A 23,281-nucleotide genomic window follows, 5' to 3' on the forward strand; every position below is an offset into this window, starting at 1 on the left:
TTCTTCGTCCCCATCACATATTGTGCTAGAGGCAAATAAAAGAGGAGGCACAGATTGAAACAAAAAAATAAGTGACCACAGGAAATGTCTGCTACCCTGATCTTAAACTTACAGACCCTGGGGGAAGTGTCTGCTCCCTCCTCCTACCTCCTTATGGGGCCAAACCAGTTCCCTGCCAGCGGCTGACCCTTCCTGCCCTGGGTGCCTGAGCCGCCTCAGGGCTTCTGGGAAGAAGTTTTGCTGACAGCTGTGCACTCACCCGAGTAGCCGGCCCTCTTTAGAAGGTGAGTCACCCAGCTGCTGGGAGTGCGGATCCACGCGGCTCCGGGAAAGCGGTTTAGCAATAGGTACTACTAGGACCTAAAAAAGGGCCTGTCTTTTTCCAAGGTTAGGAATCCAATCTGAGGAGCTAGCAGAGGGGGACCGAAATGGGATTCTATTCCAGTTTTTATATTAATAAAAAGAAGCCTAAATGTGTAAAATTGGAGAAACTTTTGCGAATCTAGTACATTCATATGATAGAAAACTAGGTAGCTATTGAAAAAAAATTGTTTACGAAGAATTTTTAATGATGCAAGAAAACGTTACATGAAATAGCAGGACAGGGTCTCAGATATATAATAAATACTGTAATTTATATGCATCTATACTTACGTTCACAGGAAAAAGCCTGGATTGGTATATATCCAAACGTTAATACTATTTTTCTTGTAGATTCAGAGATTTCTTTCTTTCATGCTTTTTGTGTTAAAAGTAGCCTATGTTGCTTTTACAACCAGAAAAGAGGGGGCAAAGTTTTAAAGTCGGCAGGCAGTCCTTGTCAATGAAACTCCTCAGCGGGCGCTTCTTTTGGGAAAAGCGCGGGCTCCGGAGCCGGTCTTCCCCGGGGCCGTGCGCCCGCTCCGCGGGGCAGCGCAGCAGCGCGTCCGGGGCTCGAGGAGGCGGCGGGCTCGGCCCCGCGCGGCCGGAGGGGGAGGGCGGGGGCGGGGCCGCGTCGCAGTCGCGCCGCGAGAGCGCTCTCGGCTGCTCCCGGCGCCCGGAGCCCGTGCAGCCCCGGGCCACCCGCGGCCGCCGCCCAGCGCACTGATCCGCCGCCAGGTGCAAAATGCCGTGTCATTGGGAGAGTCCGCGGCCGCAGCACTGAGTCTCAGCTCAGCCGAGCCCGCGGGGGCGCCGCAGGTGGAAGAGGAGCAGCAGCCCGGCTCTCCCCGCAGGGCGCGCTGAGCTGCGGGGTCAGCGCCGCGGGAGCGCAGCCGCGGGGAGCCCCCCGGAGCCGCCCGGGGCCGGCCTGCTCCTCCTTAGGAGCCGCAGATCTGAGAAGGGAGCCAGTGAGCCGGCCCGCGCTCTCCAGGGCGGGATCCCCCCCGAGCTGTAACGCGGCTCCCCGCGCCTTCCCCCGGCCCTCCCCACGCCCCGGGCGCGCAGGGCCCTGACTCACGCCGGTCATGCTGAGGGTCTTCATCCTCTATGCCGAGAACGTCCGGACCCCGGACACCGACATCAGCGATGCCTACTGCTCCGCCGTCTTTGCAGGTAAAAGGGGGCTGGGACCCCCCGCCACGCGGGGAGGGTGGGGGTCCGGAGGGGGACGCCGCGGCTCTTCGTTCCGGGCAGCTCCCGGATGAGAGGCAAGACTCACCGCCCCGGCCAGGCTGACTTTGAGGGTTGCAAAGAAATGGGTCCTCTGGGAGGGGCGACTCCAAGGAAAACTGAGGCCAGGAGGGGGAGGCGGCCGAGCAGCGGGCAGCGGCGGGGCAGCTGAGCCCAGGCCGGGCTAAGGTGGGCCTGGAAGGCGGCCCGGATCTCTCGTCACAGAGATGTCTTAGCCGAGGTCTCTCCGCGCGGTGGGCTGCAGAGCACTGTACTGTCAGGCTCCCCAACTCTCCCCGAAGGCTGGGTCCCAGGCCTATTTATAGCCCAGCTCTCTTCCCCCGGGGCCCAGGCCTGGGTCTTTGATCTCTGTCACAGGCTAGGCTGGCAGGCAGGCAGCCGCTGGGGGCAGACACCATCCACCAGTCCACCTTGGCTTTGGGCACAGGATGGGGAAAAGTTAGCAGCTGGAAACGGCTGCCACCAGCACCAACCTCTAAGGACTTTCTCCCCCTGCCCCGAGAATGGAGCATTGGGGGGGGGGGGGAGTGATATCTGGGGGTGGTATCTCCATCCAGATTGGGGCTTTCTGGAGGAAGGAGCCTGCTCCTCTATCAGATTGGAATCTCCTACAGGATGATCTCCACATGGTTATGAGGACTTTTTCTTCAAGAGATGAAGGCTGGGCTGATCAGCTTCCCCTCCACCCCCTTAGAGCCAAGCTAGAGCTGGGGCTACACAGTGGGGTCTTGGGGTTTGGAGCCATACTGTGGGAGGACCAAGGGGCAAGAGTGTGAGAGCTGCCTCTCCACCCACCCTGTGCATTACAGTCACCCCTTCTCCCTAGAGATCTGGCTGTATCCCAGGCCCCTGAAAATCATAGTATCGGCTACTTCCTGGTCATCCAGCAGAACTTCCCTTTCAGTTTCACGAGGTCCTGGATCTACCTGTCCCCAGACGCCCGTGTGCACCTACGCTCCCAGACACAAGCACATCTGGGAGTGCATGTGACACGTACGATATTTCAAGGACTAGACACAGAGAATTCAGACACGAGTTCACAACAGCACACACAGAGGTATTGTGGCACGCGCGCGCACACACACACACACACACGTGTGCGCCACACACTCTTGGGCTTGTGGCCAGGAAAGCAGCCTGGACCAAGAGGAGGGACAGAGAGGGAATTAGAGGTGACATTCCAGCTGTGTTTAGAGGTGACACTCCAGCTGTGGTTTTTTCCTGACATGCCGCTTTGTTCTCCACCAGTTTCCCACAGTTGCCTCTGGAAATGAGCTTTAGCAATGTGTTTCCAGGGGAAGGAGAAGGGCATAAATAGGGGGCCTTCACACTTCCTGTTTTCTCAGCTCTGGCCAGGCCAGGCCAGTGGTTCACCTGCAGAGCCCAAGCCTGCAGCCTGGCTGAGGACCCTGGGCTCCATGTTGTACAACTCCAGGAAGCAGCATTTGTACTGAAAATATCCCTGTGGCTGAGGGGAGGGAGGATACTCTCGGGCTGTGGAGGGAGGACAGGCACCCTGTGCACTGAGCAGCTGCCTCTCCCTCCAGCACCCCTCCCCCATCACCGCCTCCCAGCCCAAGGGCTGAGCAGGCTTTGTGAACAGCACCCTCTGGAGCTGTCTAGTGCACAAATGAACCCTGAGAGGGGCCACCTTAGAGCCCCTGCCTTTGTTCTTAAGGGTCTTGTCTCCTCTGGTGTCCAGATTGTCCCCCACATTCCCTGATCATACCTCCACTTCCTAATACCCCCCTCCCCCAAACACACACTTACCTCATACTTTATGGTCCCCCTGGTCCCCTTACCCAGGCCAGGCTCAGAACCCTAGTGGGAGAAAGGAAAGAATGAATAACGAATGGGGAAGCACTTTCTAACCCCAGAAGTACTTCACCCACAGGAAGTATTGCTGGTGTGGCTCCTCTCTTGTCATTATTTCAGCCTCAAGGGCCATCTGTGGACCAACCTTTCCCACCCTGCATCCCTGTCCCTGTCCCTGTCCCTGACCGAGCCCCTCCCCCGATCTGCCTGATATGTCTGCAATCCTGCCCTCCTGCTGCTAGGCTCCTAGAAGTGGGCTCCCCTTCCCTGGGGAGAAACGAAGTTCTCTGTGCTGACTGTGAGTGTCCTCAGCCTGTGGAGGGGGCTGGCTGGAACCCCCATTGCAGTCATCGCAGTCACTGTCAGGCCGTCATGGGGAATGCAGTCCCTCCCTCCCGCAGCCCTGGCCACATTCCACCTCCTGCACTGGCCAAGCTCTTAGCCCATGTCCAAATTTGGCCTCCCTGAAGCATTCAGGCCTGCTAAACCTCCTCCCAGCCAGGGTCAGGTTGGTGAATGATTACAGGGAAGGCTCTGGTCTCAGGGACACACTATCCAGAGCAAAACAGCCTTCTGGGAAGACTTCCTCACCAGCTGGCCCTGATCTGGCCTCCCAGGCCCTTTAGGTTTGGGCTCATAAAGCCCCTCCTTTGGCTACCTGGTTATAATATCACACAGTGACACCTCTTGTCTCCTCAGAGCACATGTAAATCCATTTCCTGCTCACAATAGCTTTGTGACGCCTGTGGTCCAAAAAGGGGCACAAACTAAATCTGAAAAGCTCAGGGGAGGCCAGCATGGCAGCCCTTACAAACTCAGAGACTGAAAGTAACCACATAGAACGGTATGAACATAAAAATTCCTAATTAAAAGTGGGTTGTGGCAAATGGTCACGTCCTCGGCATGTAACTCCCTTGACAAAGGTCAGTCTTTACCTTAAGTGAGCCTGTCTATTGCCTTTTTGCATCTAAGACAACATACCTTTGAAATGTCAAAGTAATCTTTTCACAACCCCTCGGGGCACATCTCTATGTGTAAATATTAACTATCCTGTACCCACCCACGTAAAGGGAGTAAGTGTCTCTCCATTTTACTTTTTATCTAATCCTAAAGATCCGCCCCCAGCTTTGCTTTCTCTTGCCTCCCTAATCTATTACCAATGAATTTCAAGAGACCCTCCTAACAGCTCTTCCTTTGATTATAATGTATAAAATAGCTGTAAAACTGCCTTTCTCTGGAGCATTCTCTCAATCCATTGAGATTTTGCTTCCCTGCAATTGTGGCTCAACTGTTACAGAATTTTTTAAAAATAATTCTTATAATTTAAACTGTTATAAGAATTTTTTTAAGGCTGGACATTCTTTCGTCGACAGGTCAAAGGTCAGGGATATTACCCTCCTTTACAGATGAGCAGATAGGCCTAGAGAAGCACAGGGGCCTGATCAAGGTCACACAGTGGCTAAAGCATCCTTCACCCCACTTCCACTATCAGTCCCTCTGTTGTTATCAGCACCCAAGACTCATGAATAGCCATACTCTGCGCTGCCCACACCTGGGCAAATCCATACTCAGCAGAGCTCCCCTGTACTTGGGGTGCCCAGCAGGGAACACAGTGTAAGACAGATGACCAAAAGATGGAGGATTCTGATTTTGAAAATGTATTAATCACAAGGAGAGAGAATGGGTATTCACTAAACATAAACAATGTACCATTTTCAGATGCTGTTTCTTTAAACCTTCCCAACAGTCCTCTGAAAGAGACATATTTAACTGATGTTGTGCTTATTAGGTGCTAGGCACTCTTCTAAATAGAACTCATTTACTATATGCTATATTATGTTCCAGTTAAATTTGTATGACGTACTTATATGTAGATGTGTAATCCTCCTAGCAACTCTATTTGGTAGCAATTATCATCACCCCCATTTTACAGATGAGAAAACTGAAGCACAAATTGTTCATATTATACCCTAGTAAGTAGTGGAGTTGGGATGCAAGCCCACGAGATCTGGCTCCAGAGCCCTGTCTTTACCCACTCTATCATCTCCCTATCTTTACTTGCTCTACCATCTCCCGCTGGTCTTAGCTCTGATTTACAAGAGACAAGTAGTAAAGGGGATGGGGGCAGGATTTGAATCCAGGTCTGGCTCACACCCTGGAGCCGAGTCTCAGTCTGAGGTTGCCTGCTCACATCCTGACATATCTCACATTCTCAGTACTGTCCACACTGCCACTCCCTCCCTTTCTCTCCCAGGCACAGATGGCCTCACTCCTGCACTCTGGTCTGGGGGATGCTTTCTTATGTCAGAGGGGCCCTTCTGCATCACCCTCTCTGGATCTCATGGGACTATTTAGTCACCAGTTGGCCCAGAATGCTCCCTCTAGGCAGTACCCACTCTTGTGCCAGGTCATCTCACAGGCCTCTGGCAGGCCCCTGGTGGCTTTCAGGGTCTGATAAGCTGAGGCCAGGATCATAGGTAATGGGACACTGAGGTGGGCAGCCTGTAATGGGTGTGGCAGGTACCATGGGGCCTCCAGGGAGGGAGCAGTGTAACCTTGGGTACCAGTCCAGTATGAAGTTGGGTGGAGGGGCTCAGGAAAGCAGATAGTTGGCAGCCTTGGTCATATTCCAGTGGGACAAGAGCATCAAACAAGAGGGAGAGAAGGATGGTAGCTGAGAGCATTGACTCTGGACCCAGACTGCCTGGAATCTTGGATTTGGAATCTAAGCTCTGCTTCTTTCCAGCTGTGTGTCTTTGGGCCAGTTACTTAACCACTCTGTGTCTTAGTTTCCTCACTTGCGAAGCATTGATAATAATAGTACCTGCTTCAGAATGGTTCTGAAGAGTTTGTGTTAATTCATATAATGCACTTTGAATAGTGCCTGGCACTCAACGCATGTTTATTATTATTATATCTATTTATTATTATAATAATAATTATTACAGTTAACATGTATTGTATACATACTAAGAAATAACTGCACATATCCAAGAAGCCGTTTGCTATCTTTTTTGCCCTGTCAGGCCTAACATCAGCTCTGCTTGTCTATCCACTATCCTACCAGACTGGGCACCATGGGCCAAGTAGTGAGAGTACCCCCAGGGACTCTGGGCCTGTCTCCTCTGGCTGCCACTCCTGAAGCAGCCCCGTCTGAGCCGAGGGCATTTGTCTACTGCTCGATGGCTGGTTGTGGCCCTCCCCACAGTGTTAGGTCTTTCTCAGAACAAATATCCCTCGGGTGACTGGGCCCACAAGCCTTCTCAGCCCTTCTTCCCAGGCCAGACTCTTCTCTTTCTCTACTACCCGCCTGCCAGTCTCTTTCCAGATTGGTTCACTAAAATGAAATGTTAGCAGGAAGAGCTCTAACACCTACTGTGCACCTACTGTGCACCAGGCACTGTGCTGGAGGTGCTAGTGTTTGGTTTAAACCTCCCGACACCTTTGTGAAAGTATCATTTTCTTGATTTTACAGAAGAGGAAACAGACTCTGAAGGGGCAAGTCACATGCCTCAGGTCACACAGCTAGAAAAGGGTGGACTGGATGGAAGCATAGAACTATGGGATGGTTCTTCCTGGGCAGTCACATAATCATGGCTGTAGCCAGAATCATTACTTTCTGTGCGTGCATTTGATGCCTTTGGTGGACATGCAGGTGCCCCTTGGTCACTTTGTTTGGATTGACTAGGATATACATAGGGCACATATTCTTCAATGAATGTGAGGGGAGAGGGCAGAAAGATACATCAGGTCACCCATACTCTTAGAAGGTTTGGGACTTTGGCACATGTGCCCTGAAGGAATCCTGTTAACTCACATGCAGAGTGTTCACCTCAGGTTCAATGGCATTGGGCAGAAGGGCAAGGTTTGTTTGCTTCTTGGATACCTAATGTCAGGCCTTGGGGAAAAAACAGAGACTTGAGCCAGAGCAAGCCAGCCGGCCCAACTCCAACAGCAAAAAGGGGCCTGTTAAAGTATTTCTTCCTTGACTGTAGGGGAGGAATGACTCCAAATAAGTGACAGAAGAGGATAGGAGTCACAAACTCACATGCCTATGGGAGCCTGGCAGGTAGCATAACTAAGATGAGGTCAGAGGGAAAAGCCTCGTCCACAGGTGCTGGATGATGAGCGTTAGAGACTTTGGGCCCATGTGCCAGCTTCTCTGATTTTTCAAGACAAGGCAAAATCCAGATTGGTATGAGAAATCTCCTAATGTTTAGTTAAGGTACAATATTGTTATAAAACATGTATTTGTCAAAGACAACAGGTCTATGACCTGGATGTGTCACCCCGGGGACACCAGTGACAGCATCCGAGGCTCAGTGTTTCATTTAATCTTGGAGACCTTGGGCCTAAGCTCTCTGGAAAATAGGCAGCCACTCTTCTCTCATGTGGGATTATCAGTCAGCACCTATCTGGGACTGTCAATGGGGTGATGGGGATGAGCTTCAGTCCTCTCCCCCTTGCTTCTGTTAGCCCCCAAATGTCACCAAAGTTAACATGACATCTTAAGTGAAAACTAGGTTTGCTATGCAAACTCAGCTTCAAAATATGTCCCCTCCCTCCCTTGCTACACAACATGGCTCCTAAGTTGGCTCTATCACCTTCATCATGGGGCTGGGGTGGCCAGGGGTGCCAGGGATCTGCCCTTACCTGTGGTTTTCGGTGGGATACAGACCTGGCTGTTTGTTAGCAAGCTCTAACTAATGATGGTGTGAACGTGACAGTCTCTCTCACTCACATAATAGTTGGTGTGCAGGCAGTCCTGGCTGGTAAAGTTCCGACCCATGAGGCTGTTAAGAGTCCTTCTGTCTTGTTGCTTTGCTGTCCTCATGCTGACAACATGGTTGGTGATGGCTCACCACCACAGTCTGTTGTAGCAAGGGCAGGCATGCCCCTTCCCTCTAAGGACACAACCAGGCAGTTATATACATCCCTTCTGCTCACATCCTATTGGTCATCACTTGTTTTCATGGCCACATCTAGCTGCAAGGGAGGCTGGGAAATTAAGTCTTTCTGTTTGGGTGGCTATGTGTCCCAGTTAAACTTTATGGAAAATTTCTGTGGAAAAAGGAGAGAACATATAGGAGGGGGATGAGTGGAAGTCTCACTCTCACTCTCCATGAAAGCTGCATTCCTGACACAGGTCCTGTGGGAGGAAGCCCCCTTGAGTACTAGGCTCCAGTATGACGTCCCCAAGGGAAGAGTCAGCTATCTGATCAGGGCGGAGCCCTGGGGAGTGAACAGCAGTCATGGCGGGAACTTGAAGGCTGGGATGGAAAAGAGGCCTCAGGAAGTGTCCAGGAACCAGGCCACCAGCTGCTGCGTTTCTGGTTTACAGAACAGGTGTGCGGAGCCTCTGTTCCTTGGACACAAGCCAAGTGTTTGTAAAAGTCCCTTGGAAGATTCCCTGGGAATGTTCCATATGCTCCCCACAGATTTCCTGTGCTGAGTGATGGATTAGAGCAATAGGGGGCAGGGTGTGGTGGGGAAAGGAGCAAAGCCAGGAATTATGACAGTAAAAAAAATCCCAAAGCATCATATCTGAAACTTCCCCTAGGGGGCAGTACTATCCTCTTGGAGAACCACTGGCTTAGCCTCATGTTGGGGTGGAAGGAACTGGGACAATGTTCTCTACACCAACCCTGGGGGGAGGGCTGGCGAGGGCTTACTATGCACTGGGATGCCTGGCTGACTGAGCCGGCCTTGGTCGCTCCCCTTACTGACTGACTCCAATGTCTAGCTAGGCATCAAACAAGTAATTAGACTGTTATTCCTTCCAACTGTGACTGTGCTAAGAAAGAAAAGTGCTGCTGTGCGCTTGGTTGCCAGGGGCAGCAACCTAGACCAGGAGGTCAGAGACGGCTTCCCAGGGGCGTGATGTTTAAGCTGAGGCCTGAAGGATGAATGGGGAAGTTGCATGGTGACAGATAGTTACTAGACTTATCATGGTGAGCACATCGTAAGGTATATAAATGTCGAATTACTATGTTGTACACATGAAACTATTATAATATTGTATGCCAACTATATTTTAAGAAAAACAATTAAAGGGAGAGAGAGAGAGAGAGGTGAGAGAGAGAAAGGCTGTAGGCAGTTGCAGGCAGAGGGGGCAGCAGAGCTCCAGGTTGGGAGGGAGCTCAGCATGTTCCAGAAACAGAAGCCACTGGAGCTGGAACTGAGTGAGGGGCTGAGTGGATGGAGGTGAGGGATCTGGGCTTCATCCCAAGAGCATGGAAGGCCTTTGAGGCGTTTTCCACAGGGTAGTGACCCGATCATATTTGTTTTAAGATCGCCTGGCTCCAGTGTGGCCAATGGACCATAGGTGTCTATCTCATTATGAAGGTAGGCAGGGTCACCCAGGGAGAGCGGCAGAGTTAGGAGAAAGAGGTCCCAAGCCAGCTAGAGAAGGCTGAGGAGAGGACAGCCTCAGACTTGTCATTGGGTGGGTGAGAGTGACCAGGATCTAGTGCATCAGTGCCAGTGGGCCTTAGTTAGGAGTACAAATGATTCATTCATAATAACAGGAGGGAAGGCAAAGGATTTGGGCACAGAGGCGCATGGGGCCAGGGGGCTGGGAGCCTGAGGAAGTTCTCTACTTCATAAATAGGAAGCAAACAGGGTGCAGATGGCGATGAGGTGCTGTAGGCTTGGGTAGAGAAAAGTGAAATAGTCTAGGAGAGAGGGAGACTGAAGAGATGGGAAATTAGTATAATTGCCAGGCAGGAGTGAGGGCCCACCTGAGTCAGGGGCCCCAAATATCAAGTGGCAGGGAGCAGGTTAGCTGTGCTATTCTCCAGCACCTTTAGCGGCTAGGGTGCTGGGGTGGAGGAGGCAGAGGTGGATTTTACCAGGTCATGGTTTCACCGCGTGCAAATGCTGGATCCTCAAAATAAGAGAGGAGAAAGAGCGTTGCGTTTTTGTGCTGAATTTAGGCTGAGAAAAGTCAGTGAGGACTTGGGAGAGGGGAGGAGGACCTGTCCGGTGCTAGGTGCTGGAGTGTAGGGGTACAGAGGTGAGAAGCCAGGGCCCCTGTGGTCAAGAAGTTCATAAGCTGGAAAGGAACGAGACATGCGGGAAGGCATGCTAAGGGCTGTCACCACTCAAGGCTCACGCTGTCATCAATTTACCCCACGGTGGGGGCGAAGGAGCCTAGAGATTGCTGTGGAGGGTGACGCCAGGGAGCAAATGCGCAGCAAGCGGGTGGAGCCTTGTGCTCCAGGAACGCGATATAATTTGGACACAGACCCCTGCCTCTGGAAATACGGGAGTCCAGACTGCCCAGAAGAAGGCGCAGAGGCGGGTTCGGGAGGGCGCGAGCCTCGTCGGAGCGTGATGCTCCCAGCAGCCGCACGGGCTGCCTGGCTCCCAGCGCGGGGACGGGGCTGACGCCCGCCGAGCGGGACGGAGCGTGGGGGCTTTCGGCGCAGCGCGCGCTCCGCGGATCCGCACACTCCGCGCCCGTCCTCAGCGCTCGCGCCGAGTCGCGGTTTCCCGCAGACACATTTTTGTCCCGAAGCTGGGTCTCCGCGTCCTCCTACCGTCGCCCGTTCCTCTTTAGCTGCCGTGCACCGAGCGCCCTCCGCGCGCGGGCGGGCCGGCGCGCAGCCGGGAGGAGCGCAGCACGTGGGCGGCAGCCGGGAAGTCGCACCCGGGAGAACGGGTCCTGGGGCCCAGGCTGGGCGGGGAATCCCGGACGGCGGCCTCCCCCCCCCCCCCCCCCCCCCCCCCGAGAGCGAGGCCCCCCGCTGTCTGCACGCTGCCCGTGGAGCTGCCATTCCCGACGCGGCCGGGATTCCCACGGGCGCGCGCCGGCCCCCTGCCCCGCCCCGTCCGCCATGGGGAGGGTCCACCCAGCGAGTGTCCGGTGTCCTCCCTGCGGCCTCACCCGGGCGTTCGGATTCCTCTGCTGAGGCTCAGCGAAGGCAGCAGCTCCCCTTCGGTGGGTGTCTGGACTTGGTGCTCACGCTCCCGCCCCGCCCCGCCCGCGCGCCTCCGCGCTCCCCGCCGGCGCCCGCACCATGCTGTGCTGCCTGCTGGTGAGGGCCAGCAGCCTCCCTAGCGCGAAGAAGGACCAGCGCAGCGACCCGGTCGCCAGCCTGACTTTCCGAGGTGAGAGCCCCTTGGCCCCCGGCCCGCGCCACCCGACTCTCCCCACGCACCGCGCGCTCTGCTGGCCCCGCGCCAGCGCTGACCTTCGTCCAAGCCACAGTTTTCTTCCTCTATCAGCAGGGACGGGAGTCGCAGCCCCGTCTTCTGCAGAGAGCGAGGAGGATGAAAGATCGGAGCCCCGTCAGTGCCACGGGGCTCTGAGACTTTGGAAAAGTGAATGTGCTGTAGGATGTCAACAGTTACCACTTTCTAAGACCGATACCCAGAGGGAGTAAAGTTCGAGCCCTTCCTGGGGACAAGGGTGGGTTGGCAGACGGGTGCAGAACAGAGAGAGGAATCTGGGCCTGTAGACGGCGTGTTTCGAAATCCTTATTTCATTCATTCACTCGTTCAGCTATTGATTCATTCATGCTCCTGTCTTTATTGAACACTGGCCGTGTAGAATCCACCAGGTCTCCGTTGGGAGTAAAAGGAACAGAATAGGCCAGATAGGGCCGTGATACTAGGATTTCCAGGGGTGTCAAGGATGTTTTATTAAAATTCAAAGAGCCTAAGTGCCTACATGTGGTGCTTAGACAAGAGAGGACCCCTCCCTCCCCGTGTGTGTGTGTGTGTGTGTGTGTGTGTGTGGGGTGTGTTTGGAGCAACAACGGACTTACAACCCCCCTCTTACAGGCACCTTTAACCCCCTACTTTAAGGCATTCATTCCCATGGGAGGAGGTGTTTTAGGAGGGGAAAGGGAAGAGGAAAGATCTGTCAAAATTAAGAGAAGGAACAATGGCTGTGAGTCAGGACCTAGTTCTGCAAAGAAAGATAAATAAGGAGAGGAGAGAGAGTTTTCCACTTAATCAGGATGCATATCCTGTGGTTTCGTGGAATTAAAAAAATATGTGCATCACAAAAGATGGTCAAACCTATAGGAAGAAGTGGCTGGTGTTTTCTACAGACTTGAAAGCAATGGGGGCACTTTTAGCTCTGACCCATGATCTCCATCTGCTCCCCAAGCACCCCCCAATACTAATAACCAAGGATGTAAGACACAGTTTGGCCAGGTGAGAACTATGTGCAGCTTTAATTCTTTGTTATGAGATAATTTACATTGTATTTCTCTTTTGAAAAGTGTGAGGTGAAGCATTTTAGAAAAGTGCTATTTTTGTTAATTGGTGATATTCCTGGGTGTCCACTATGAAATGCAACTTCAGAACAAGGTTCCCAGCTCTCCCCATCCATCAGACTCTGCATAAGTGGTTCCTGTACAGAAACTGTGAGCCTGCCACTGGCTGGAAAGTTCCCAAAGGACCCTGAGCCCTGGGGTCTATGTCAGCCTAGTTCTCTTGGATGCTTTGGAACTCTTCTGGGTCTGTTTACAGCTCTTTCCCTGATTCTGTAGAAGTTTTCTGGTAGCTACTCATCTCATTCTACAGATAAGGAAATGGAAACCTGAGGAAATTAAATAATATGTCCAGGTCGTGGTTGTGGCAGGGAGCTACCAGTGCTTGGACTGGGCATTGCCCTTGAGTCAGGTAGGTGACTTAATAGGTAATCTCTTGAGGCCCCTCTTGGTTGTTGCCCTGGGCCAGGTACCCTGCCTGCACAGCAGCTGTCCTCCCCCAATCTCTGCATGCCCCACCCTTTACTATGCCTTACTGTTTCTGCACAGACAAGCCCTAAGCAAAAGTGAAATACAGAATGTAATATATCCAATTGTTCAAAGTCCATTCGTCTTTCAAAGCCCCATTGCAATAACACCTTCTCCAGGGAGGCACCCAGGATTCCCCTAGCTATCATTAGTCTCTCCTCTCTGGATGCCCAGTGCCTTGTTAGGTCGGCTAGCCCACTCACCCAAGCTGGTCTGTGCTCAGTACTCAGCTCCACACTTAGGACCCTGTGACTTGCTGAGACCAGCAGCCTATTCTGGGCATCAGGATGCCCAGGGCTGGGTGCAGATAGGTGCTCTGTAGGGTTTGTGTCTTTTCTGGTCCAGCCCCTGGCCATCATGCAGTGTGGGGCAGGGGTCTTCACGCTTTCCTGTGCCTGAGAATCCTCTGGAGAGTGTGCTTGAAAGACAGATTCCTGGGTCCCATCCGTAGAGGTTCTGCTGCAGCAGGTCTAAGTGACCTGAAAATCAGAACTGATCACCTACCTGATGCAGGTTGTTCCATTTTGGAAACACACCTTGAGAGCATTTGATGTGAGACATAGTGAAAGGTGAAATTAATGGGACATGTCCCCCTTTTCCAGGGGGAATTCATGGTGGAGTTTGGGGGCTGAGCTGATGCTTAGAGAGGGAGGCCATTAGAATTGGACCCAGAATTTATAGATCATCTAGACTGAGGTGTTCAACCTAGGCTGCATGTCAGAGTCACGTGGGGAGCTTTAAAAAAATTCACTGCCAGCCTCCCTGTCCCCCTTCTCTCTTGGAGGAGTGGCCCAGATATAGGTATTTTTAAATAGTCTCCAAATATGTCAAATGCTCTGTCAGGGTTGAGAATCCCTGAGCTCAACCCCCTCGTGCACAGATGAGTCTGTGGCCTGCTTGCGGAGAAGCCAGCCTGCACTGTGTGTTTGGCTCCCACACACTGCCCCAAGTGCATGGGCCTGGCTGGCCCCACTTTCCAAGCAGTTGTTCCCCCAGCATTCCAGCCTCGGATGTAATTTCAGGACCTGCCTCCCAAAATAGACCATGAGCTCTGGAAGGCCTGACTCCGAGGGTGCTTTTTTGGTTTCCCTGTCTCAAGGCTTCAGGGTAGAGGTGATTAATGAATCCTTATCATTCCTTTGTTCATGTACTAATTAATTAGTTAACTAAGGCTACCATGAGTACCTGGGTCGTGGTAGGTATTTTTGAACGATTGTCTTTGTGAGTGAGCAGCTTCACTTCCTATAGCATTTAGTGATCTGTCCTGTCTTCTGCCCTGCCCATTTTCTGCCCTATAGTGTGATTATGTTCCTCTCTTCATGCATTTAGTTCATCGAACACATATTTATCGAGCACCTACTATAGGCAGGGTGCTGTTCCAGGTGTTGGGGATGCATCCAAGAACAAGGCCAGATCCCTGTTTCCTTAGGATTCAAACTTTTATTTCATTGAAGGTCGGATCTCCTGTGTCCCCACTTGGTGAATTTCTATTGGCTTCCCCAGGCTCACCAGCGAGAAGACTGAGTCATTACTGTCTCTTTTCTCTCCCTCATCCCTCCCCATGTCTCTCCAGCTACCCCGCCCTGGGGAGCCTGTAAACTTTGGGCAGGAGCCTGGGGGAATCTTACAGAACTACCTGAAGGCTGACACACCTGAGGGGCAGACCTGACTCACCTGTGTAGGGAAGGTGGGCTAAGGGGGCACTGGATTCTCTGAATCTGGCTTTTTAAACATTAGAATTGCCCTGGCTGGTTTTGCTCAGTGATTAGAGCATCGGCCCATGAACTGAAGTGTCCCAGGTTCGATTCTGGCCGAGAGCACGAACCTCAGTTACAGGCTCCATCCCCAGCCCTGGTTGGGGAGCCTGTGGGAGGCAACCAATCCATGCGACTCTCTCACATCGATGCCCCCCCCCTCTGAAAAGCAATGGGGAAAAAATATCTTTGGATGCGGATTAAAAAAACAATAACACACACAAAAAAATTAGAATTGACTTTAAAGCACTGAAAATAGCCTTCTGCTTTCTTTTTGTGAACATAATACGTGCTCAATGTATAAAAGGAGATGTTATGTAGGGGCATGAGGCAAGAGTAATAAGTGGTCTCAAATCTTGGCACTATGAATTAATTTATTAATAATCTGACATATACCCATCAAGATTATGTTTTTCCATTTTTTTAAAAAAGCAATTTTAGTTGTGAAATTTAAGACCCAAATGAAATACATAAAATACAAATGCATGCTTTAATGCAGGGATTCTCGCCTGGGGGTGATTTCATTCCTTAGGGGACATTTGGCATTGCCTGGACACATTTTGGGTTGTCATCACTGGGTGTGTGTGGGGGGGAGGGTGGGCGCCTGTGCGCAGGAGAGCTCACTCCCGCCATTGGCATCTAGTGTGTAGAGGCCCGGGTGCTGCTAAACGTCGTACAGTGCACAGGACAGCCCCTCCCCCCCATAATAAGTATCCAGCCTTAAATGTTAATAGTGGCAAAGTAGAGAAACCCTGCTTTAATGAATAAATTATGGAGGGAATACACATATATATCACCCAGGTCAAGAAATAGAGTCTTGTTGGTCCCACCATTCCACCAGAATCCCCCAGACCCCTTGCCTTTCTTTTTAGAGTGATCCCATTCCAGATGTCTTCTTTCAAATGTTTGTCAATTTACATTTTCACTCAGCAATAAACCAGGGGCATTTTTCTATGTCAGTAAATATTCTTCACACCTTTAAAAATGTATTTTAATATATGGATGCACCCACTTCCTCCTCTCCGAGTCCCTGGTAACTGGCTTATTTCACTTAGTAAATGTCCTCAAGGTTCATCCGTGTTGTAGCATGTGTCAGGATTTCCTTCTTTTTCAAAGTTGAATAATATTCAATTGTATGTACATCTCACGTTTTGTTTATCCATTTATATGTTGATGGGCGCTTGGATTGCTTCCACGTTTTAGCTACTGTGAATAATGCTGCTATGAAGGTGGGTGTATAAGTAACTATTTGAATCCCTGCTGGACTTTCATATAACCTGTGACTGTCCCTATTTTTACTCCCACCACTCCCCTGATAGAGTGTGGGGACTCCTGGGCCTCTCTTTCCTTTCCACAAGGCCCCTGGCACAATCCCTCCTGCAGAGTAGCTGCAGATCTAACATGGACATTCAGGGCTTCTGGAGGCATGAAAATACAAACTTCTGGCCCTACTTTGAGACCCAGGACTGGATCAGATCAGTGTTGGGGGGCACCGTGCAAGGGTGTGATTGTCAGAACGCTGGTTCAGTGGGCCCATCCATGGAAATATCAGGTCCTCTCCCCTACATCTTCAGCTCCAGGAAGCAGGGACTGCTTCTTTCTCATCTTGGATATGAGGCCAGGGTGGCTGTGGCATCTGCAGCCCCTTTCATTAATCCTGCCCCCAGCCTAGTACCAGGCACATAACGGGTATGGAAAAATATCTGTACACTTGTGTACATCATTCCCCTCATGAAAGTCAGTGTCCCCCATATACTAGGGACAGCAACTCACTCTAAGTGTTGAGCTGTTTCACTTCCTGGTGCTGTAAAATGATTTTTACTGTGGTAAAATAGACACAACAAAATTTACCAGTTTAACTGTTTTTAGGTGTACAGTTCAGCAGAGTAAACACATTCACGTGGTTGTGCAGCTATCACCACCACCCACCTCCAGAGCATTTCCATTATCCCGCACTGAGTCTCCACACCCACTAACCACTTACTCCCTATCTTACCCCCAGCCCCTGGTAACTTCTGTTCTACTTTCAGTATCTATGAATTTGATATATTAGGCACCTCATATAAGTTGAATCATATAATATTTTTCCTTTGTGACTGGCTTATTTCACTTAGAATAATGTTTTCAACGTTCATCCAAATGGTAGCATGTGTCAGAATTGCCTTCCTTTTTAAGGCTGAGTAATAGTCCATCGTATGGCTATCCCACATTCTCTTTATCCATTTATCTGTCAGTGGACATTTGGGCCTTGGTGCCTTAGAGATGCAGAGGGAAATGGACCTGTATTTCTCAGCCTTTCCTTAATCCGTCCTTTGTCAGGCATAAAACCCTTCCCACATTGCAGACTGTGGTGCATGCCCTCAAGGAACACTTCTGCTTTAGAGTTTGTGCTCTCTATGATCCCACCTGCCCCAAAGATCCCAGTGTCATCATTGTCACAAAAACAAGCATTTTTTCTGATTTCCAAATGTACTGGGACCTTTATAATTGAGTTGGGGGGAGGGATCTGTCCTATCTTGCTCACTGGAGATTGGTAGCTGCTTGGCTGCTCCTTTCCACACTGTAACCCTTGTGCGTGTCCAGGCCCTGGGGCCTCTGAGATGTGTCTGTCCACACAAGATGGGCCTGGGACTCAGGCCACAGTGGGGCACAGTACCCTGGCCACTAATAGGTGGACTTTACCAGGCAGTGAGCAGAATGGCAGTGGTGTGGTTCCTTATGCAAGGCCACGGCCACATCTAACATTTAGGTGTCAAGATGTATGTGGGGCTCTTGCCAGTGGAGATTGCTCATCCAGGTGGCCCCAGCGATGGTCTGTCTTCTTACCTGTCTCTGAGGACCTTCTCACTTCCCCTTCCTCAGCCCATGGTCTTTATCGGAGTTGGCTTCAGTCAGGGACCAGGTCAGTGTTCTACATCATTCCTGCCACATATCTTGGCTCTTGGCGCTCAAGGGCCAAGATGGTGACTTCTTTGTTCTTCAGTTCTCCTCAGACAATGTTCCTTTAAGGCAATCTTTTCAAACTTTTTGGACTGTTACATACAATAAGACATTTTATATTAAGGTACAGTACACATACATAAATATGTATGTAAAAATATAATAAAAAGTTTCAAGTAATAGTGCTTTTCTAACAAAAGACGTACTTTGATATTTTCTTCTTCAGTCTGTTCTGTCATTACAAAGACATATTGGTCAACTCACTCAATTGATGTCATGGCCCTTTCTCTAATGGGTCCCAGTGAGTAGTTTGAAAATCACTACTGTGCAACAATGGGAGACTGGGACTCTGGTCTAGGAGTCTGGGGTAGAATGAATGAATGGGTAGGCTTGGGGAAACAAGTGAAGAATTTTCATGGGGGACAAAAGAGTAGGTTTATTCTTCTTCACTGAGTCTTTCAGTCTGGAAGAACACCCCATGGCTTCAGCATGATTTTCACAGATGCCTGCTTGCCCCCAATTCTGTAGAACAATCTAGGGAGAGGGTGTAGCCCCCTCCCCTAAATCCCAGCATGAGCTGTGAGCTCTCCTGTATCTCTGCCTATTGAGTCTCTTATATGTGCATAAGGCTACATCTCTTTAGGCCAAAATTAATTAGCAAGGACAGGACAAGTCTGAATTCATGATGAGGAAGGAACTATTTTCTTAACTGTTCCCTAATTAGCAGTGTGCCTTCCCTTTTTCTTGGCGCCTGTAAGGCATGTGATTGTGCTAAGTTAATGTTTCATTTCTTTCTTGGTCTTCTTTGGGGCCGTAGTGACCATCATCGACCCTCCAATGTCATCCAGAGGGTCCCAGAGTTGGCCCTTCTCGTCAGGACTTGGTGGAAATGTAATTGAAGGCCTTTGTTCCCATCATCCTCAGGGGAGGCAGGAAGTGGAAAATGTTTAAAAGACATTTTGCACAGGACTTGGCACACAGACACTGCTCAATTAATACTAGTCAGGAACACCAGGAAATGCTTCCAAATGGACAACTCAAAAGAGGCCGCAAATGGAATTTTCCATGTTACTACTGTAGATCATAGGAAGTTGATGGAGGGGACATTGATGCTTAGATAACATCTTATATCCTTTCAAAACCCCATAATGTAGACACTCATTATTATTAATTTATTGCTGAGAGACCTAAGGCCTAGAGATGTTATAAGCCCTGCCTAAGATCACACAGTAGTGGCTGTTATTTGACTGACTCCAAGGCCATGTGTCTAATGCCTGGTGCAGCCACATCAACATAGCCAACAAGGAAATTTGGAGTGCTTCAGACAGGGCAGACCTGGAGCAGTTTTGAAAAGATAACTGGTGCCCCTCCCAGGACATTCCTCCCACTGTGCCTTCTTTTAGCCCCTCCATTCGTCGATGCACAGCCATATTGTTAATGCATTCTTAGGGAGTTCTCTGAGAACAGTGATTCCATCCTCTGGTGAAGAAGTGAACTTGCAGCCAACTTGGGAGAGAAAAGGAACCATTCTTTCAGCGCCCAATTACTGGGGACCTCATTATATACTAGGGTTACTAACATGGTGAGGCATGGTGCCTGCGCTTTGAAGTTCATGGTGCGGTTGGAAAGACAGACACAGAAGCACACAATTATCCTGATGTCTGGTACATGTGGTCACAGCTTACAGTCATCTCTGGGAAAGTCAAGGGAGGCTTATCAGAGGAGAAAATGAACTGGGTATTGAAGAATCAGTAGGAGTTCACTGGATGCTTCAGAGTGGGGCACAGAGGGGAGGAAAGGGGAAGTAAACTTACATTTAATGAATATGCTGTATGCCGGGCACCTCTCTCATCCTATCTTGTCTAATTTTCACAACAACCCCATGGGGAGGCATTATTATGATCTTACAGATGAAGAAACAGGGGTTGAAGTGTTTAATAAATTTCCTAAGAGGTTTTTCAGTGCTGTGCATGGGCCCCTGGGAAATCCTTAAGACTTTTTGAGCAGGTCAGCAAGGTCAAAACTATTTTCACAATACACTAAAATACCATTTGCCTTTTTCACTGTGTTGACATCTGCAGTGATAGCGATGGGAGGTGAAACAGTTGGTGCCTTAATACTAATGAAGGTCCTGGTACCAAATTATACTTTTCCTCACCCTCATGTAGTTGCAGTTAAAAAAAAAAAAGCCAATTTCATTGAAGAATGCCCTTGATAAAGCAGTACAATTATTAATTTTATTAATCTTGACCTTCAAGTATGTGTTTGTAATAGTTTGTGTGTTGAACTGGGAAGTATGGGTAGAGTACTTCTGCTACACACTACACACTAAAAAATGACTGTTGCAAGAAAAAGCACTTGTGTGACTGCTTAAGTTGCTAGCTAAGCTAGCCATTTTTTTTTCATGAAAAATTTCTTTTACTTGAAATAATGTCTGAGAAACTGTAATTATTCAGACTAGGGCATTTGGCAGACATTTTCTTGAAAATGAATGAGTGAGCCTGCCACTTCAAGCTGAATGTTGCCAATCATAAGATTTGAGCTTTCAAACAAAAGTTGGAATTTTAGCAAACTTGCGTCTTCCAGCTTTCCACTATTTAGTAATTTTCTGATGAGATTGATGGTGATGTCAATCAATGTGATTTTTTGGTATTATATAATGAAATGTGTCAACATTTGGAAGGTTTACATAGCTCATTGAACAATGCAGGAAGTTACAGAATCATGCATTCAAAATGCAAAATAGAACAATGGGTTCTAATGTAACAGAGTACAAAATGTTCACTGATCTGCTTTCAGATTTTACACTGACACCTCTAAGTTGAAGAAATACAGCTTGTTGAGTTTTGGTGTAGTATCAAAGGATATCCACAAGTATCTGAAAACTTATTAAAATATGCCTCCTTTTCCAACTATATATCTGGTTGGGTTTTCTTTATAGATATCAACCAAAACAAGACGTCTCAACATAATGAATTTAGAAGTAGGTATGAGAACCCAGACAGGCATTAAAAAGATTTGCAAAATGAAAACAGTGTCACTATTTCCCCCTTTTGTTTAGAAAGTTATAGTTATTTTTCATAAAAAGATGTCACTTATGTTAATGTGTACTGGGCTTGTTATTATTAATTTAAAATTAATTACTAATGAATATTTTTAAATGCCCCAGTTTTAATTTTGAACATGGTAAAAGCCAATAGATAAAAACCACCTTAATAAAAATTCTTTGGGTCCTCAATAATTTTTAAGAGTGATGTCCTGTGACCAGAATGTTTGAGAATCGTGCCCCAAGGTCTCACCGAAAACAAGTGTTCTGTGGTGGTTTGTGTCATTCCAAAGTTCAGGTTCTTTTCCTACATCACTGATTTTCCACAGGTGGTGAGAGGGGGTTGGGAGCTCTGTCTCTCCCACTGGGAGAGGTGGATCAGAATCTTGGAAGAGACTTAATGAGTCGGAGCAACGATTTTCAATATAATTGCCTTAGAATCTACCAGGCCCTGCTCTGCCTCTCTCCCACACATGTTTCTTTTACCATGATTTTCCTTTGCTCTCTCTTCCTCTGTTGCTTCTTTCCTCCAAATCCTTCCCCAAACCTTGCTCATGTCCTTGACACCTCTCTGCTTTCCTCTGTTTTCTGCTCTGAAACGTCCCAGGTGGGGACTGACCCCCCCCAGGAGGCTGTACTTCATGGAAACCGGACAAGTGCTCACACTGCTCAGCTTCAGAGGAGGCCTCAGGTGTTCTGGAGATGTTTCCAGAGGCTTGAGGGGCTCTCACGGTCCAGATTCTGTAAAAGCTGAGCAGTCTCCAGGTGGAAACCAAGGGCTTCTCACTGGAGAGCCTTGTAAAGGTGGGGTAGAACCCACATGTAAATTCTGTGTCTTGCTGAACATTTTTAATCATCCACTTGAACACAGAATTATTTATGTTCTGATGCTTAATAGAAGAGTGGAACTTGCTTAGCCCCTCTGTGCCTCTCATCCACACTTTTGTTTCCAAGGCTCCAGAGGAGAGCTTCTGTCATCTGGGGCATCTGTCTGTCATCTGGGGCACTGTGGGTCTGATCTCCGCCATCACAGTGTTAGTGCTTCTTGTTTCCTACCCCAAACCATCCTGTATTACCTTGTCCCAGCCCTCCTGGACAGAGAGAACTGCCTTGGGACAGCCTGCTTCCAACAGATCCCTTCAAGGTTAGGATAAGCTGGATTTTAAAAAAATGAGATAAAATTCACATACTCTAAAATTCACCATTTTAACTATTTTAAAATGTACAATTTAAATAGTTTTTAGTATCTTCACAATGCTGTGCAACTGTTATCACTATCTAACCCCAGACCATTTCATCACCCCTGAAAGAAACCTCCATTAAGCATTCACTCCCCATTCCCATCTCCCTCCAGCCCCTGGAAACTGCTTATCTGTTGATTTGCTTATGCTGGACATTTCATATAAATGGAATCATATAATATGTGGAGGTGGTTGACTTTAAAAAGAAAAATGGAATCTTTTCTATGAAGATCATTCATTCTTAGAGTCAGAAATGTACAATTGAAAAATCTTACTTAGAAAATTAGGGACAACAGTAACAAATAATTAAGAAGAGTCAGCCTGGGTATTTTCCTTTAAAAACATCCTCTGACGGGGCTGCTGCTTCTCCCTCCCAGAGCTCAGAGGGCAGCCGTGTGATCGTGTGATGGGCGCTGGGCATTCGTGCAGACTGGGGGGTTCGCAGGGGTCCCAGGGCAGCCTTTGCTTCCTGAGCTTTCCTTGGGCAGGTGAGCTGCAGCGCGTGTCTGAGAAGCTGACCCTCCCTGGGGGGAGGTGCAGGGGTGCGATAGTCTCTCACCCCCTCTTCGTGTCTCTCATAGGGGTGAAGAAGAGAACCAAAGTCATCAAGAACAGCCTGAACCCCGTGTGGAATGAGGTATGCCAGCTTGTTCACCCTCCCTCTCCTCTCTGCTTCCACTGCCTGTCGGGACCAGTCAGGGGGCTCGTGCGGGAAGGGGGCTTTCCCAGGAGTATTGTCAAGGAGGGGGGGCTGGTGCTCCAGTGTGCCAACTAAATCCCCCTGGCACTTGGAACCTGGTGGCCTGGCATACCAGGTAGACAGGCATCTCCCTGGGATGTGGGCATGCACCTGGAGGAGTAAAACTTCTGTCTCTGATGCCTCCAGCTCTGCACAGCCAGGTAGAGGGTGCTTGGGGGCTCTCTTGCCTGTCTGTCTCCCTTACACAGGCCGTTCTCCCCGCCCAAAGCCCACCTCTTTCCCATAGCCCTCCCAGGTCCTCCTCTGACTCCTGCTGGCCCCTTCCCTTAACCACCTCCCTTCATATGCCTCCCTGATGGTGGTTGGGAAGCCCTGGATGCCTTGTGTGGATGGGGTTGGGACGCACAGGGGAGCCTTTGCTC

The 23,281-nt window shown here is 49.6% G+C and overlaps 1 protein-coding gene across 4 annotated transcripts in view; it reads left to right on the plus strand.

The window, feature by feature from the left end:
• Positions 1-1,236: 1,236 nt before the first annotated feature.
• DYSF (dysferlin) overlaps positions 1,237-23,281 on the plus strand; it is a 191,880-nt gene continuing 169,835 nt past the window's right edge. For 3 of the 4 annotated variants that reach the window (XM_087823630.1, XM_016202598.2, XM_016202600.2), the window contains exons 1-2: positions 1,237-1,533; positions 22,741-22,796. In XM_087823630.1, the coding sequence (XP_087679756.1) occupies positions 1,446-1,533; positions 22,741-22,796 (144 nt within the window). In that variant the 5' untranslated portion in view covers positions 1,237-1,445. The remainder of the gene's footprint in view (positions 1,534-22,740; positions 22,797-23,281) is intronic. The other variant, XM_016202596.2, reaches the window with a different exon arrangement.

Source organism: Miniopterus natalensis, chromosome 13 (assembly GCF_054644295.1).
Source record: "Miniopterus natalensis isolate mMinNat1 chromosome 13, mMinNat1.hap1, whole genome shotgun sequence".
Taxonomy (NCBI): domain Eukaryota; kingdom Metazoa; phylum Chordata; class Mammalia; order Chiroptera; family Miniopteridae; genus Miniopterus; species Miniopterus natalensis.